Source organism: Anticarsia gemmatalis, chromosome 22 (genome assembly GCF_050436995.1).
Source record: "Anticarsia gemmatalis isolate Benzon Research Colony breed Stoneville strain chromosome 22, ilAntGemm2 primary, whole genome shotgun sequence".
Classification (NCBI taxonomy): Eukaryota; Metazoa; Arthropoda; class Insecta; order Lepidoptera; family Erebidae; genus Anticarsia; species Anticarsia gemmatalis.
In genome coordinates this window covers 6,368,024-6,384,368 of record NC_134766.1, presented here as the reverse complement: position 1 = coordinate 6,384,368, position 16,345 = coordinate 6,368,024, and the positions used below count along the sequence as shown (strand labels likewise).

Sequence of the window (16,345 nt, the reverse complement as noted above, 5' to 3'; positions counted from 1 at the left end):
CTTTACCTATCTATATTTTTGTTTGAAATTATTAATTAACATTTCGTAACTAGTTATTCACGTTTACCGATGCACGTAGTGGCAGTTTACAGATTATATGCCAAAGAGTTTTAAGGAATTTAAAAACTCTATCATCTTAAAATATTATTTATGATAATTGATGCAATGAAACATTTTCAAGTATGATTGTTTAACGTTTCGGCGTGGTTACTGGTCGTGGTCGTAAGCAGACTGACTAAAAACTCATTAAACAATTAAAAGTAATCGTCCTATAAAGAAACTGAATTTAAAATCGCCGTGAAAAGTGAAACTAGAATAGTGTCCATCTTAACCATTAGACGACATGACGATGTGTGTGTTTATAATACACGAGCTGACCCGCGCAACTTCGCTTGCGTCACATAGGAGAGAATGGGTCAGAATTTTCTCCGTTTTTGTAATATTTTTCGTTGCTCCTCCGCTCCTAACGGCCGTAGCATGATTTTATATAGCCTATTACCTTCCTCAATAAATGGACTGTCTAACACTGAAATAATTTTTCAAATCGGACCAGTAGTTCCTGGGATTAGCGCGTTCAAACAAACAAACTCTTCAGCTTTATAATATTAGTATAGATACAGGATTTTTTCAAGATACCTAACACTTCAAATAAATACATTAAAACTTCAAATATATAGTTCGTTTGCTTCTACATAGTTCTACCGAAAGTATAATAGAAGGCAATGAATCGTCCCTCCCCACTTGTTGACTGAACGTCAATATATTTCGGCCGACACTGACGCGCGGTATTGACTATTTATTTATAGTTCATTGTACAGAAGGCTTTATTAACTGGTTAAGTCGATTTAGTGAGAGGTGTTTTAGCTTTCTATGTATATTACATTCATGGCTTTACGCTATCTTTCCCTGAAAGTACCGAGTAAATATTCGTGTACGCACTTTTTCACTAGTATTACTTTGGTTTGTATTTGTGCGTATTTTATGCGAAGACCGACTTCATGTATGTTTACTGAATTCAGCGTCAAGTAAGCATTTAATAGACATACCCAACAATAAGTAACCAGTAAAAACTAACATACTGACAGTTTACCTAACACGGGTGCCAAACTTTTTATTTTGTACTCTTTACTAAAGATCTTCAGACCCAGAAAAAAACTATTTACTAAACAAATGTTTTTTAAAGACAACTCCAGCAACTCCATCTCTAAGAATTGCTCTTGTCCCTAAAATTACGCCAATCTCAAATTCCGTGTGAATATTATCACCAGTACAAACGTACTGCCATCTACCGGTTATGTTAGTGATCATAACTGTGGGACTATTAATTACGCCGGTCAAATGTAGGAAGCTAATGTGATTAATAGATGTTTGCTTTATAAACACCTGTTTTGACTAATGCCGATCACACACGTGTTAGTAGTAATTATATGTAGGTATTTTCAGGACGTTCCTTAGATAAATTTAAATTATAGTACAGCAATAATCTTGAATTTTATAATGTTCATTTCTATTGACCTCTCCCTATATTGACTTCCGTCAAGCAGTTTCGTTCAGAAATCAAATTACTTATAGCTGAAGAATATAGCTATTAACAGTGGTAAAACATTTGATACCTTGAAGCATTTTATTTTTCATGAACATTCTGGCTTGGTTTCAAATTCAATGGTTTGTTTACCTATGTACCTTAAAGTGACTGCAGTGTGTTAGAAGTTCCTCATGAAACATGATCTCAGTACGGAAATTGTCTTTTCATCATCATCACTCACAATTTTTTCCACCCTGTGCGGGTCATTAACCTCCTGCTGTTTACATAACATACGCTACTCTACTGTGTCACTAAAATTTACTAGTCTATTATCGTATACTAGGCAAGTCAGTACTCTCCTTGCTACTATTAAAATTACTTCAACAAAAATTTAAATCATCATTTTGCTCGGCTCAAGAAACAAAGTCGAAACCTCATAACCAGCAGTCACAAACATTACTACTAAGACTAAGGCTTCTAAGCATTCCCAATCAATATAATCTAGACCAATATTATAAAGCTGAAGAGTTTGTTTGTTTGTTTGTTTGTTTGTTTGAACGCGCTAATCTCAGGAACTACTGATCCGATTTGAAAAATTATTTCAGTGTTAGATAGCCCATTTATGGAGGAAGGTTATAGGCTATAATATCATCACGCTACGACCAAAAGGAGCAGAGTACCAGCAAAAAATGTTACAAAAACGGGGAAAATTTCAACCATTCTCTCTTAAGTGACGCAAGCGAAGTTGCGCGGGTCATAATATATAAAACTCTTCCGTATATAAACGCACAGCCGAAACTGCTGAGCATGGAAAGTTAACATTTGGTATGACGATTCCTTAGAAAGTGTAAAAGAGCACTAAAACAGGATTTTTGTAAATTCCCCTCCGAAGAGGGTTAACTGCGGCGGAAAGCTAGTTAAAAAATATATAAATAATCGAAGAAAAATAAAGTTAAACAAAATTACACCATCGAGACGCGATAAGGTTCGATTCTTCACCGTAAAGCCTCCTTATAATCTGTACGATAAACAAGACTCAAGTTTAAAGTAATATAACTTGGCTTGTTTATGTGAAATTTAATATTTTTTGTTTACTTAGGCCCCGGATTATGAGTTCCGAGTTTGGAAAACGCTCTTTAATTATGTAAGCAAAGTAGCTTATTATAATAAGATTGTAGAATTATTGAAAAATGTCTTGAGGTAATACGCACACACGGTCATCTGATTTTAAGTGAGTAAAGTTAAGCCAAACAGTACTCGTACTATGGTAATCCACGACTGACAAACATACCTACAGTTTACATTATTTGCCTTCAAGCTAAGAATTGGACAATGCGCTTTTATTATACTTTCTATTAATAAATACCAAATATTGTTTAATTAGATGACTGTATGACAGATGAATGGATGTTGTATGTAATGACGTGCATGATAGATTTTGATTAGTTTACTTCACATAGAATTTGTTTTCTTTGGTCTATGATCTCGATCACTAACTAAAAACTAATGAACGTATTTTAGTAAAATTTTAAACATAAATAGATATAACTTGGATTACTTACTTATTCCGTTGGCTCAACGACCCAAAATGTGTCTTGGCCTCCAGCCTCAAGCAACGCCCATAGCCAGTTGTGCTTACAGGTCGGTGAACGATCTGTGGGTTAAGCAACCATTGGCGCGGTCATTCTATAGATGGGTGACTGCACAGTGGTATTTGAACTGGGTGTCTCCGTGCTTCGGAGGGCACGTAAAAAGTCGGTCCCGGTTGTTGTCAATTAAGATAACAGTCGTTAAGCCACGTCAAAGGCCTTAGGTCGGCTTGAACAACTTTGACACTAGGTTGACCCCTAACCATACGATAAGAGGAAGAGGACCTCAAGAAATCTTTTACGCGGATGAAATCGCGGGCAGAAGCTAGTCAACCATAAATACAAGTTATCTATTCACCCGGATGGGTGGTCTAACGAAGATTTCTTCCACTACGATGTTCAGAGCGTTTCTTTCACTGACGATAACTAATCACTCACCTGACGGCTCATTAAGTGCTTGTTCCTAACTAGGAGATAATTAATTGTTGTCGTGTAGCGTAAAAAATAGAACATTGTATTGAGGAAACATAATAAGTGTACTAAACAATATTTATTTATACATATATTATACAGTTTTATCTTTTCACTGGGTCGCCTGTGGAATGCGGCTGTAATATAAAGGCTTTAGCTAAGCAATTAGATTATATCGAAGAAGGTACGAACCTAGTAATGTTATAACCCAAACTTGAATTTGCCCTTCACACTATGCAGTAATATTTAAAGTTACTTTTGAATCATCCATCCAAAGTTTGTAATAATAGTAACTACTATCTAATTTAAAAAATACATTAAATATCAAAACAATTAAAGCTTAGTTTCACGATCCACAGTATATAACAATAACCAGCCACAACACTCATAATATTTCCTCAAACCATAAGAAAAGAACATTTTCTATTTCCACAACTGGAGTGCTCAACATAATTCGAGTGACGTCACATCACGCGATACTCATATTAGAGTAGTATCAAATTACTCGATCAGGAAACGGGAACCGCTATAAACCGATCGTAAAACAGGTATCGATACCGTATCGATACCGTATCGAATTGGACTCGGAATCGATTCGCGATTGTATTCGATGTTACTGTTATGTCATATTACGTTTGTTCCTTAACTGAAAATGTCCTTTTATGTTTGTGTTTCTAAGGGGAAGAAGGTTGTACGGTTATGGGATAGTTTGGAATATGTATTTGGAAGTTGATCTTCGGATAAGATTGTTTTAGTTGTCTTTGTGTATACTAAGAACATAATAGTAATTTGCAATCTTTGAAATTGGTAGTCTTTATTAAAACACAAATTGGAACCGACCTTTATGAAATTCTAGATAGACGGATCGAATTGGACTCGGAATCGATTCGCGATTGTATTCGATGTTACTGTTATGTCATATTACGTTTGTTGCTTAACTGAAAATGTCCTTTTATGTTTGTGTTTCTGAGGGGAGAAAGGTTGTACGGTTATGGGATAGTTTGGAATAGGTATTTGGAGTTTGATATTTGATAAGATTGTTTTAGTTGTCTTTGTGTATACTAAGAACATAATTTTCATGTGAATACTATGAAATTTGAAAATCTTTATTAAAACACAAATTGGAACACCGTCCTTTATGAAATTCTAGATAAACGCATGCTTTCAAAAGACACTAACACTTTTCTAAAAAAAAATACTTTACCTATTGCAGAACACCATGTTCATACAGGAAAACCATTAACCGATTAAAACATAAAGTTAAAAACATTTCACTCCCTTGCGATCCACAAATAATTGTTTCGGGTCTGGTTGCGCTTTGTATCCGCTGTTTGCATGTTTGTAAACGTCCCCGCGACACAAGAGCAATTCGAAAAGAAACGAATCTTTATTCACATATCCCAGTATGTATAGTGTTTCCAAAACCTCATCTTAAAGTTGAGTATGAAAGTAATTCGTTTGTTTTGTCTACAGAGGGTGCTAGAGCCAGCATCATTCTCCGTGTCAGCTGACCGCCGCTTTCTGCTGCTCGCTCAGAACGTGCGCAAGATTCACCGACACTCGTACCTCGCACGATACACCGTCTACGATATCTTGACTACGTAAGTATGGAATATATCAACAATTGTACATCTATAGTTATACTTCTAACAATATTAGGATTCATATTTTAACCACGGCAGGCTGTCTGTATGTTTGTATATCAGTCTAATAGATTCACTCTTACAGCTGACAAAAACTAAAATAGCAGATGAAATTGGTTCGAGAGTTAAGAAACAGAGATCTATACTAATATTATAAAGCTGAAGAGTTTGTTTGTTTGATTGTTTGTTTGTTTGTTTGTTTGTTTGAACGCGCTAATCTCAGGATCTACTGGTCCGATTTGAAAAATTCTTTCAGTGTTAGATAGTCCATTTATTGAGGAAGGCTATAGGCTATATAACATCACGCTACGGTCATTAGGAGCGGAGAAGCAACGAAAAATGTTACAAAAACGGGGATATTTTTGACCCATTCTCTTAGGTGACGCAAGCGAAGTTGCGCGGGTCAGCTAGTAAGCAATAAGTTTGTGTTAAAAATCATGTATAGTATCACGCAGGTGCAGAATTTTCTAAACCGTTTCTTTACGATACGGATAAATGATATTATTATTGCTTTACGGTCTTCGATGCCCTATTATATTATCCTTATTACTTACTTAAAACAAGCCTTTTCAATAATTGTGCAACTTTAATTCACTCATGGATAGCCTATCTATAATATAACAGAACATTTAAAATGGCCGTCAAAAGATACCATTCGACTTTTCAAAGTTCAATCTAATACAAGATTTTTTTAAATTCCAGCGCATATATAAAACAAAGTAACAACATAACGACGTACTCTGTATAACACAATACATTATGTACTCACCGCTGGGACCGACTATAGTTTTTAGTTCGTAAACTTATAACTAACCCGTACTTACACTGCAAGTGGGAATACCAGGGCTATTTACAGAACTATACAGTTTAGGAAATATATCAGACTTATGAATATTTTGTGTGCTTCGTTAAAAATATTGTTATGATACTGTTGAAGTTGCGTAGTATTTTCTAGAATTACTAGCTGGGGCCTTGGGCTTTGTTTACGGGCGTGAATTTTAAGATAAAATTTCATCAGGGCAGGATCATTTATTTTTATTTATGTAAAAGATTATTTTTCCTAAATAAAAGTAACAGATTAGTTTTACTATCTTATAAATGCATATTTAGGTTCCTAAAACAGGGATAGCGTTTTCTAATAGGACCTAAATTTAAATGCATCGAAACTGCTCGAAGAGAATCCTTAGGTGAAGGTGAAAAAGGCACGAAAAATATAACAACGCCGTAGCTAAAAAAGAAAGTGTTTGCACAAGTTAGCTTGTTTATTTTAAACTAGCTGACCCGCGCAACTTCGCTTGCGTAACCTAAGAGAATGGGTCAAAATTTTCCCCGTTTTTGTAACATTTTTCGTTGCTTCTCCGCTCCTAATGACTGTAGCGTGATGTTATATAGCCTATAGCCTTTCTCGATAAATGGGCTATCTAACACTGAAAGAATTTTTCAAATCGGACCAGTAGTTCCTGAGATTAGCGCGTTCAAACAAACAAATAAACAAACAAACAAACAAACTCTTCAGCTTTATTTTATTAGTATAGATTGCTTCAGCTAAAACCAACCAACAAATAGCTTGATCCACCAATAAAAAATATAAGTAGCAACATATTCTCTTCACCGATAAATTGTTTAACGAATACCTCCTTCTTCTATACCCCGTATCCATTTATTCGTACATCCACGTATGTAGTTTATTTAAAGCATAGTAAAGGTAACATAGTGGGAGTAAATGTTTACCTCCTCGAAGCTCATGGCTCCCTGGTGTTTCATTCTATAAAATATTGACGAGATCAGAGAGATTACTGTTTGTTTTAATAAGTACTGGCTTTGTTTGTAATTAGAGTTTATTAGTAGTTTTATTGGATTGTTCGTAGCTATATTAAAGTTTTAATAACTGATTTGCAGATGACCTGTAGCGAGATTTACTATTCTATGTGTAGACTACCAAGATAAACCCGTTACCTCCCTAATAAGGTCAAAAATCTATTGTCTATTAAATCGTAAGTAATTGGTCAAAAAGAAATTACAAGATGTACATAATGTACATAAACATACAGATATTTCTAGTTTTGCGAGTATCCTAATTATACTAGACAATGTTACAAACCCAAAACTATCTAATCTAAAAAGTTGTAGTACAAAAACCTGCACGAACACGAACTGTATATCTCTTCATAACTTATGCACGCCTAGTACCTCGTAAATCGTATAAGTTAAATTATTTTGGGCGTAAAGTTAATAAGGATGGGAGTTTGTATGGAAAAGAGAATTTTAATTAATTTTTGGGACATAACATATACATAGTATGACGTTTTTTTCCATAGGTGTAATAGGGTATTTGATTAACTTCTCAATAAAATATATTGTCAGGTTAAAACAAAGGTATATCCGTAATACTTGAGCTTTATAAACTTTCTTTCAACAAAAATAATTACACACAGAAACGACATGTCATTCACTCATTAGATTAATTATCAATAACATTAGCTTGTGACGATATCCAAGTATATTCATAAAAAAACATTCTTAATATATTTTCTTAAAGAGTAACTGATTTGATTGATCGTCAAATACTATTCAATTACCTTATTGAATACTAACTAAAACTTCTCGTGAATTTTGATATCCAAAGCACCGTAATCACACAAGTTCAATTCTCACCTCACTCTTTCGTTTTATTTTGAGAAAAGACCCCTTGTACAACAGTAAAACAATTCCAAAAGGGTTGTCCATTGTCATATGAAAAATGTACCAAACTTAAAGTTGCCCAACTCATACATATTCGTGCCCTTAACTTAGTATAACTAGGTATTGTTGCGGTGTAATTAATTATTAAACTAAATTAACAAAGACTAACGACTCAAAGATGAAGGTCGAGCCGAAAAACTTCACGTTAATTACTAGTGTAATCACTCTTTCAAATTATTTATATGAAACGATACGACTCCGACACGATAATTTAAAAATGGTAAAACTACAAAAAAATGTCCACATAAGAGAACGGGTCATATTTTGATCCTGCAAAAAAATGCCCAGTTTGTAAATCAGAATAAAAAACCAATCTAACTTAGTTTGTGTTTACGTATGTGTGTTACGTTTTATCGATTGCTACTACTACTACTACTCTATTATTAAAATCCCCTCAGAGTTCCAGGGTCCTATACCTTCGAGTATAGGTAATCTGAAATTACAAATTGAGATCGGAGATTATTAGTTACCAGCAATTTATTTACGGTTATTTACCAGCAAATAGACGCAGAACCAGCTAAGGAAGACTATAGCTTAATACAAAGTACAAGCAGTCTCTCCTATACACAAAAATTGTTTGTATAATCGTGTCGAAGTCGTTACGCCTTTTAGAAAAGTGACTGAAAATGAGTGTTCACTTTTAGTTTTAATAAGTGAAGTTCACGTTATCGGGGCGGTTATAAAATTGTTGTTTGTTATATGCCGCCGGTGGAAATAAATGGCCTTTGTGTAGTCTAAATATAATGGGGCTAATTAAAATAAATCTTTTAGCAGCTTTCATTTGACTAGGGTGCGTGATGTGGCAGTTTTCGAAACAAATAAGGTGAATAAATTATAACTATACTAGCTTCTCGTCGCGGCTAAGTCTACGTGCAAAAATTTCCAGGGGTGAAAAGTTTATTTGTGTTGATCCTGATGTTATTAACTATCAGTGTACGAAATTTTATTAAAATCCGTGCAGTACCTAGTGAAACACAAACTTTTGTAACAGGTATACCTACACGGTAACGAAATGTTAGGCATGATACTTAATTGCAATACAATAGAAAATACAATATTTTAAAGGCTTTGATAAAGCGTGTTAGTCACAATTTTTCTGTCTTAAATCTCTTGATAGAATTTTAAATACCAAATTTCTGCAAAGAATCATTGCAAATCTTCCAGTACACGTCAGAAATTCAGTTTGTAAATTGGGAACAGATACAGGTAGCCTAAATTCTACGTTGACTCTATAATGCTATCATACGGAATCATATTTACCTGTACGAGTCTGCAAGCGGCTATCTGCGCCGGCCTTTTGGCAAACTAGATGGTTTTCTAGCTTGCAACATTTAGGTACAGCTGGGTGAACTAGAAATTAGAATCGTTACTGACCTTTGACTCACGGAGTTTTGTGTTTTGTATTTAAATTGAGTTGTGTTTTTTTTTATTTAAAGGCGTTACATTTGTTTATTTAGAGAACGCAATAATATTTTTTAGTATAATTGCCATAGAACATGTTAAATTATTGATTCTTTGTTCACGGTATCCCTATGTAAAAAAAGTATATTTGAAGATAATGTTTAGTTTTTACTTTTTTACCAAATTATAGCACGAGTTTCCTACGTCTCTCGACATTATAACAGCCGTGATGTTATAAATACATATAGTAACGGTCTTTTCAGTAACAAGATTTACTTATTTTTTCAGTAAAACAAGTAAATCTTGTGTTTTTCAATTTTCTTTCACCTGTTCTCATATTTAGACTTCACAGACCTTAAGACTTCTTACTTAACGTCTATCGTCATAAAAAAAGTTATTCACAATTCATGAACGATTCGAAAGCTTTCGAATTTGGCGCCGTAATTTATATTTCGAACAACAGCTGTGAATTTATTATGAGTGACATCTTTTTATTCGTCTAGAAATTACTTACTAGGCCTCCTGGGGAAAAGATATTTGACAAAGTATCTACTTTAGTTTTAAATTTTTATTAAGGAGACTGGATCAAGTCGTTTTTTTAAGTAATTGAATGAAAATAAATGGACGTTTATTTGGCTTACCGTCTTATTTAGTTTTAGATAAGTAGTCGCTCAATTTTAGAGAAAATTTCAGAAAATTTGCTTCAAATTTTTTTTTGCAACGTCCTACGTATTATTATAAACAGCCAGCAGTTAACTAAACCATACTATAGTAAAATAATATGATTATTTAGTATTCCATTCTTTCGTATAGTCAGATAGATATCAAACTTGTTAACTACTAATGCATATTGCATTTATACTTATTGTTTGAACTACCCGAAAGCCCTTTCAAGGACAGACTCAGAATGACATTAACATCATTACATTTACTATAAAGCAACTATTTTTCAAAACATAAAATCTATAACGTTCCATAACACTAACGTGTTCAAACTAAAGACACGTTCAAAAGATACCGTCAAGCATATTTCGTTATATCATTATATCGTATGAAAGCTGTCGTGAAAGGTGCTCATTCGTCCAGAAACTGTTCGCTCAAAGTTTCTATCACAAAGAGAATAACGCACCCTTGTTACACAACGATCTATATTCGAATATTATTCAAATATGAAACGTGTATTTTTTTTTCTTAGAAATACTGACGTTTGATTGGCTGCGTTTGTGTGACGGATTCTTCGGCTCATTTCTCTAGTGTTGTTTGAGATGATTTTTTTTTAAGAATTCTCGGGAACATCCTGTGTTTTTGTATAGGCCAGTCAATGACAACAAATCGGAAAAACATTGTCAGTATTTTTTTTAATATTTTTTATGTGATATTGTAAAGAAATGCGTACCTACTACAAAAAAAGGGAACGCAACTGATAAATAATTTGATTTAATTACGTAATTTTACGTTTTTAATGCCTTCCTAAAGTATCATCTCATTTTTGACCTGTATTCATATATTGCAGATGATTTAGATGACGTTTTGATGTAAAACATATTATTAAAATCGCGTAACAAGCATCTATATCTTACTAAAGTTTAACTTATTAACATAACTAACATTATAAATCCTTTCTAAATCTGTTCAGTCGTTTTTGCTTTCAACCACCCGAATTTGATAATATTATTCGGATTATTCCACTTCAAAAACTAAACCACATGTTGGAACGAACAAAAACAGAACATTCGTGACAGTGTATAAATCAAAAATATTCAAATGGGAAGCCTTTAAGGCAATAAATCTTCACTCTCTTCCGTTTTATGAAAGTTCCATACAAATCGTCTCAATTATGTGTGGTACAATTGAAATTGAAAAATTACGTGGTCGTGAATTGAAATAATGCCGGTGGAAAGAATTGATTTTATGATTGTAATATCCTAATGTTATAAAATATGCAAAAAAATTAGAGATTATGTTCGTTACTCTGTCATGCAAAAACTACTGTAGGATTTTTTTATGAAACTTGGTACACCCATAAGTTAATTTTTTCCCCGGGAAATATATTTACGCGACTGAAGTTGCAAACAGTAACTAGAATATTATAATTAAGATTTGTCGATTAGTTAAACTGGATTATTAGTATATGCTATGGATACTAACTAAAGTTTAGTTTAATATTTGTAATATTCTTACAGGAATTGGAAAACCTTAAAGTTAACTTGACTAACCCGGAAATTGAATTCCTAACCTCGTGATTGGAGCCGTATACACAGCCGCGTAGACCCCGTAGCAAGTTATATTAAGTATTCGTTAAGAAATCTGTAATCATTACCATATTATTAGCTTAGTTAATATAAGCGGCTGCAACTGACTTCCATAATCTCCCAACAGTAATAATTAATCTCTGCCAATAGTTAGTCACTCGATTGCTTCGCTATTGTTTGCAGATAACTCGATTCTAATCCGAACTTCAAGTTACCGCACTAATTTGTATAGATACTGGCTTAATTAACAACAGCCACCGATCTTTTAGGTTAAGCTACGCTTGCCGAGGTTTTTCTGTGGATGGGTGACCATCTTATACATTCGGAGCTCCTCAGTGTTTCGGAAGGCAAGTTAAATTATGGGTCCTAGCAGTCGCTTTATGTGCATCTGCATCCAGTGAGAGTGGAAGCCGACTCCAGCATAGTTTGAAGAAAGGCTAGGCTGATAATGAACTCAGTCGAGGTACCGCACTAATTTGTATAAATTCTGTCTCGCTATTGTACAACACTACAAAGGTAACGTTTTTTCGTTCGGAAAACTGCGGTCTGTTCAACCTTTTTTCGAACGAACTCTTTGCCAGAATTTGCAATGTTTGCTATTCAATATTGGAACAATTAGTTGCAAGTGTAGATTTTTGAACGATAGTCTTTTGTTTTTTTTTTACTTTTAATTGTTGGGTGGAGTGTTTGTTTCTCAGAGTTTAATCATTATTTTATTGAATAACTAGTTCTGCCTTGCAGCTTCAATTGTTTATTATAGATTTTTTCTGTCTCGTAGCATAGAATGGTCGTAATAATAGTTTTTGTTTAGAAATAATTTCCCTTTCTTCTAACTTTTTTGGAGTCATCTTCTCGGACGGAAAAACCTCGGTAAGCGTAGCTTAACTCCACGCGACTGTTCTTATTTAGCCACTAGTTACCAGCATCCGTACATTAGTAAATTTTCGTATTTATAACTTTTGTAAGAAGATATACTTTTAAAATTAAACACTTTTGCACTCTCACCCACTCTTTCAACAAAATAATAAATCCTTTTTAACAAAATTTCCATTCTTAAAAGCAAATACCCATCTTTACTTGCTCTAAATGTCTGACTAAGTGTGTTCTTATGTAAATGGGATATACATATATATTTAAACAGTCAGTCCCTATACAAACACTAAACAGTACAACGGTTCGTAATCGCAGGTATCAGGCTATCATAAAAGCTAATATGTTCATAAATCGGGCCTTTAGCACTACGTTCGGCGTACTAAGGAGTTCTGCTAGGACGACTAGAAAACAGCAGGCAAAATTCAATTCTAATGTTGACACGATAAGGTTGAGAATTGCTTGTGTTGTGTTTTGTTTGTAGGGCTGTCTTTTAGTAGTATATGGTAGGAAGATTTTCTGAGAGATTTCGTGTTAACACTCTTCATATTTTAAAGTCTCGCTTCATGGGTTTGCATTTTTCACGTTAACTATCTCAGTGAGGTATGGTAGCTTTGGATATTCAGGTCATATTTTACTGAAATATTTGCTGAAGTATTTTTGAAATTGTTGCCTGTTACGTTATTTAAGTGACCGCAGATTCGTTAAAGGTTTTAGGTTCGAAACATTTTTGTATTTTATTTATGAAATTTAAGTTATATCCGTTAAGCCTTTTATGAATTCTTTAACAGTAACGACATTGAAAACTTTTTATTTTATTTTTAGTTCTCAACTTAGAAGCTCCTTTTGTGTATAAGAAGATATTCAAAGAGCATCCGATTCAATCATAGCACCAGTTACCTATACGAGCTATGATTTGATCGGATGAGTGTGGTGGACATCGATTATTTGCTAAGTCTACTGCAGCTTGCAAAACTCAAATAGTCGAATGGTTTTTTTCAGGGAAACCTCGTATTCGTATTCGAATATTCACTAGTCCTAGTCTAGATACTAACGAACCCGATTGCATGTACAAAGATATAGACCTTACTAAAGCGCAACAAACCAAAATATGTATAGCTTAGAGTAAAAATTTCGTCTGTTCTTGTCCTTAATAATATAATCTTACCTTAATGTATATAATATCATAAATTAATAGGTTGGGTTACATTCTTATAGTATAAAACATATTTATTACACCACTAGCTGACCCGCGCAACTTCGCTTGCGTCACATAAGAGTCCCGTTTTTGTAACATTTTTTACTGACTCTCTGTTCCTATTGGACGTAGCGTGATGATATATAGCCCATAGCCTTCCTCGATAAATAGGCTATCTAACACTGAAAGAATTTTTCAAATCGGACCAGTAGTTCCTGAGATTAGCGCGTTCAAACAAACAAACAATCAAACAAACAAACTCTTCAGCTTTATAATATTAGTATAGATAAACGTACACATGTGGTCGTTAATTCTTCAATTCCTCATCAAATACCCGCCATGTTGTTAAGAACAAGTCAAACAATAATTAAAACAGCATTGAAAAAGGCGCGGACGCAACAAGACAAAGGCATTGTTTTACACAAGCACTCGCCTTCGCCTTTTGTTGGGAAAATAAAATATATTTCAAGCATTGCTCTCTCGGCCCTTGAAGTGAATAGCACTGTCTGGTACGATGTATGACGGTTGTGGAAGTGTTTCTTTGTTTTGTTAGTAAGTTGATGATGTTTTGATGAGGAAAATATAATGATGTAGAAAGTATAAGAAATAAAAAACGTGTGATTGTATTATTGCGGCTGGAGTGGTCACTACTCTACTAAGTGCATATAATATTGGCCATAATTGGAACAAATTATAAAAATACTTGTAATTCTGTATTCCAAAGATACAACCAATATATAATAAAGTTTAAGCAAACTAACAGACCCACAAAGCTTTGCATAAAGTGATACGATATATTCTTCTTATTCGTTTCAATGGTTTTCTTTTTTGAAACATTGTGGTAAAGAATAAGTCAGCACACGTAGGTCCTGCGTTACCGAAATTACGTGCTTTTACTATCTTCATGCGAAATTTCATCGAATACAATTCAGCGTGAAAACAAAACATACAGACCAAATTCATCATATCCCCAAAAACTTTCTAAGAAAGAGCCCAACATCAAACATGACACAACAAACTAGCCAGTATAACCAGTCTTCGGTAAAGCCAACAATTGCGTTAACTCAGTTATGTGACTGACAATCGCGTAGCAACATCAACAATCAAATAGTTTCCTCTATGAAATTACGAGGGCTCGAGGCTCGACGCGGACGACACTTTGCCGAATTGTCTTAGTGTTGCTTGTATCATATTGTTTATTGGGTGAATCAAGAATTGAGGTAGTCATATTGTTTGTTGATTCAATAGTTTATATACTTTCTGTAATAATAGTCACAATTAACCCATCAGTGCCGTTGAAATATGGTTAGGTCTTGCGCTTTTCACGCTAGCTAAGAACGGGATGGGGACTTTGTATATATTATGTTCAACAACTGTTCTAAAAAATTTTCAAGCATTTCATACCGATTATCCTTCACTTTAAAACGATTGGTTTTTGATAAGATAACCACAAAACATCAAAAAGTCATTGCCTTGAGTTTGAACGCTGGATCATTTCTACAACTCTACTATCATATTACATAACAATTGTAATATGCATAAGCATAACATTTAATAACTTAAGACCTCTATTTACTTATTTACAAACGACCATACGTGCTTAATACCATACAGATTACTAATTCAGTAACACAAAATGAGTAAATCAACTAAACATTTAACCCGCGTAATAAATTGATGTTCTAGATTTACAAAATACGTGATCAGAACTGAAATAATGATAGAAATTAACTAAATATAATTGTTCATCTAAAATTCAATTATAAGAAAATGATGGCATACTAATTAAATCATTCAATCACAAAGGGATTTGCGTGTAATTACGTGTCTAATGATCTGAGGATAATTCTGTGAGAACGTAATTAGAAAAATGAATTATATTTTCATTAGGCTTATGAAAAACGGACGATCGCAAAAACAATTACATAACTTTAGTAGCTTCTGCCCGCGATTTTCTTCGCGTAGAATCTTTTTTTTGGTTAAAAGTACATATAATGTTATGATCTATTTGCTCAATCTAATTATATTTAATTTAGTTTTTTGGACTACTTCAAGTAACTGATGGACATACATCAGATACACCTTCAAAACTATCGTATTTATAATAAGTTGTAGAAGAGTGCGTGTGGTTTGTACTTATAAATCTTATTCACAGAATTTTTTAATTATTTCTCTCACCAGAATACCTAAAATGGTACACAGCGTATTAAGATAACAAAAATCAGAATTACATAATCATATTGTAGGAGACTGTGCCTAAGCTGAGCTCAAGGCTTGTATTTGTATTTAAAGAGCTTGAACTTCAGCGGGGTCTTATAATGATTCAACAAAATATAAATACTATCAAACTAAGAAATATAGGATCTATAATAAAATTGATACTTGCTAAAAGAGCTAACAATTGCACATTTCAGAAGCTCTGTGCAACGACTTAAAGCGTTTTGGATCGTGCAGCATCAAATAAACGCTACCATTGTCATCTTTGAAGATGATGCAACGCGAGATTGTGAAATTGAATGCAATTTAGTCGTTTTAACGCGTTTTAACATAAATGGAGTTTCAATATTACCAAAAGCGGGGGCCCTGCGTGCTATGACTTCGATTTAAACGTGTAATATTACTTTAAATACTTGCTGTTGGCATTATTTACACTT

The 16,345-nt window shown here is 33.7% G+C and overlaps 1 protein-coding gene across 3 annotated transcripts in view; it reads left to right on the top strand.

Annotated features, from left to right (window-relative positions):
• The window catches only part of Dpp10 (Dipeptidyl peptidase 10), a 199,759-nt gene that overhangs the window by 138,519 nt on the left and 44,895 nt on the right, over positions 1 to 16,345 (top strand). For all 3 annotated transcript variants that reach the window (XR_012960016.1, XM_076129312.1, XM_076129311.1), the window contains exon 5: positions 5,059 to 5,186. Coding sequence is in view for 2 of the 3 variants with exons in the window: in XM_076129312.1 (XP_075985427.1) it covers positions 5,059 to 5,186 (128 nt within the window). In the remaining variant the exon portion in view is untranslated. The remainder of the gene's footprint in view (positions 1 to 5,058; positions 5,187 to 16,345) is intronic.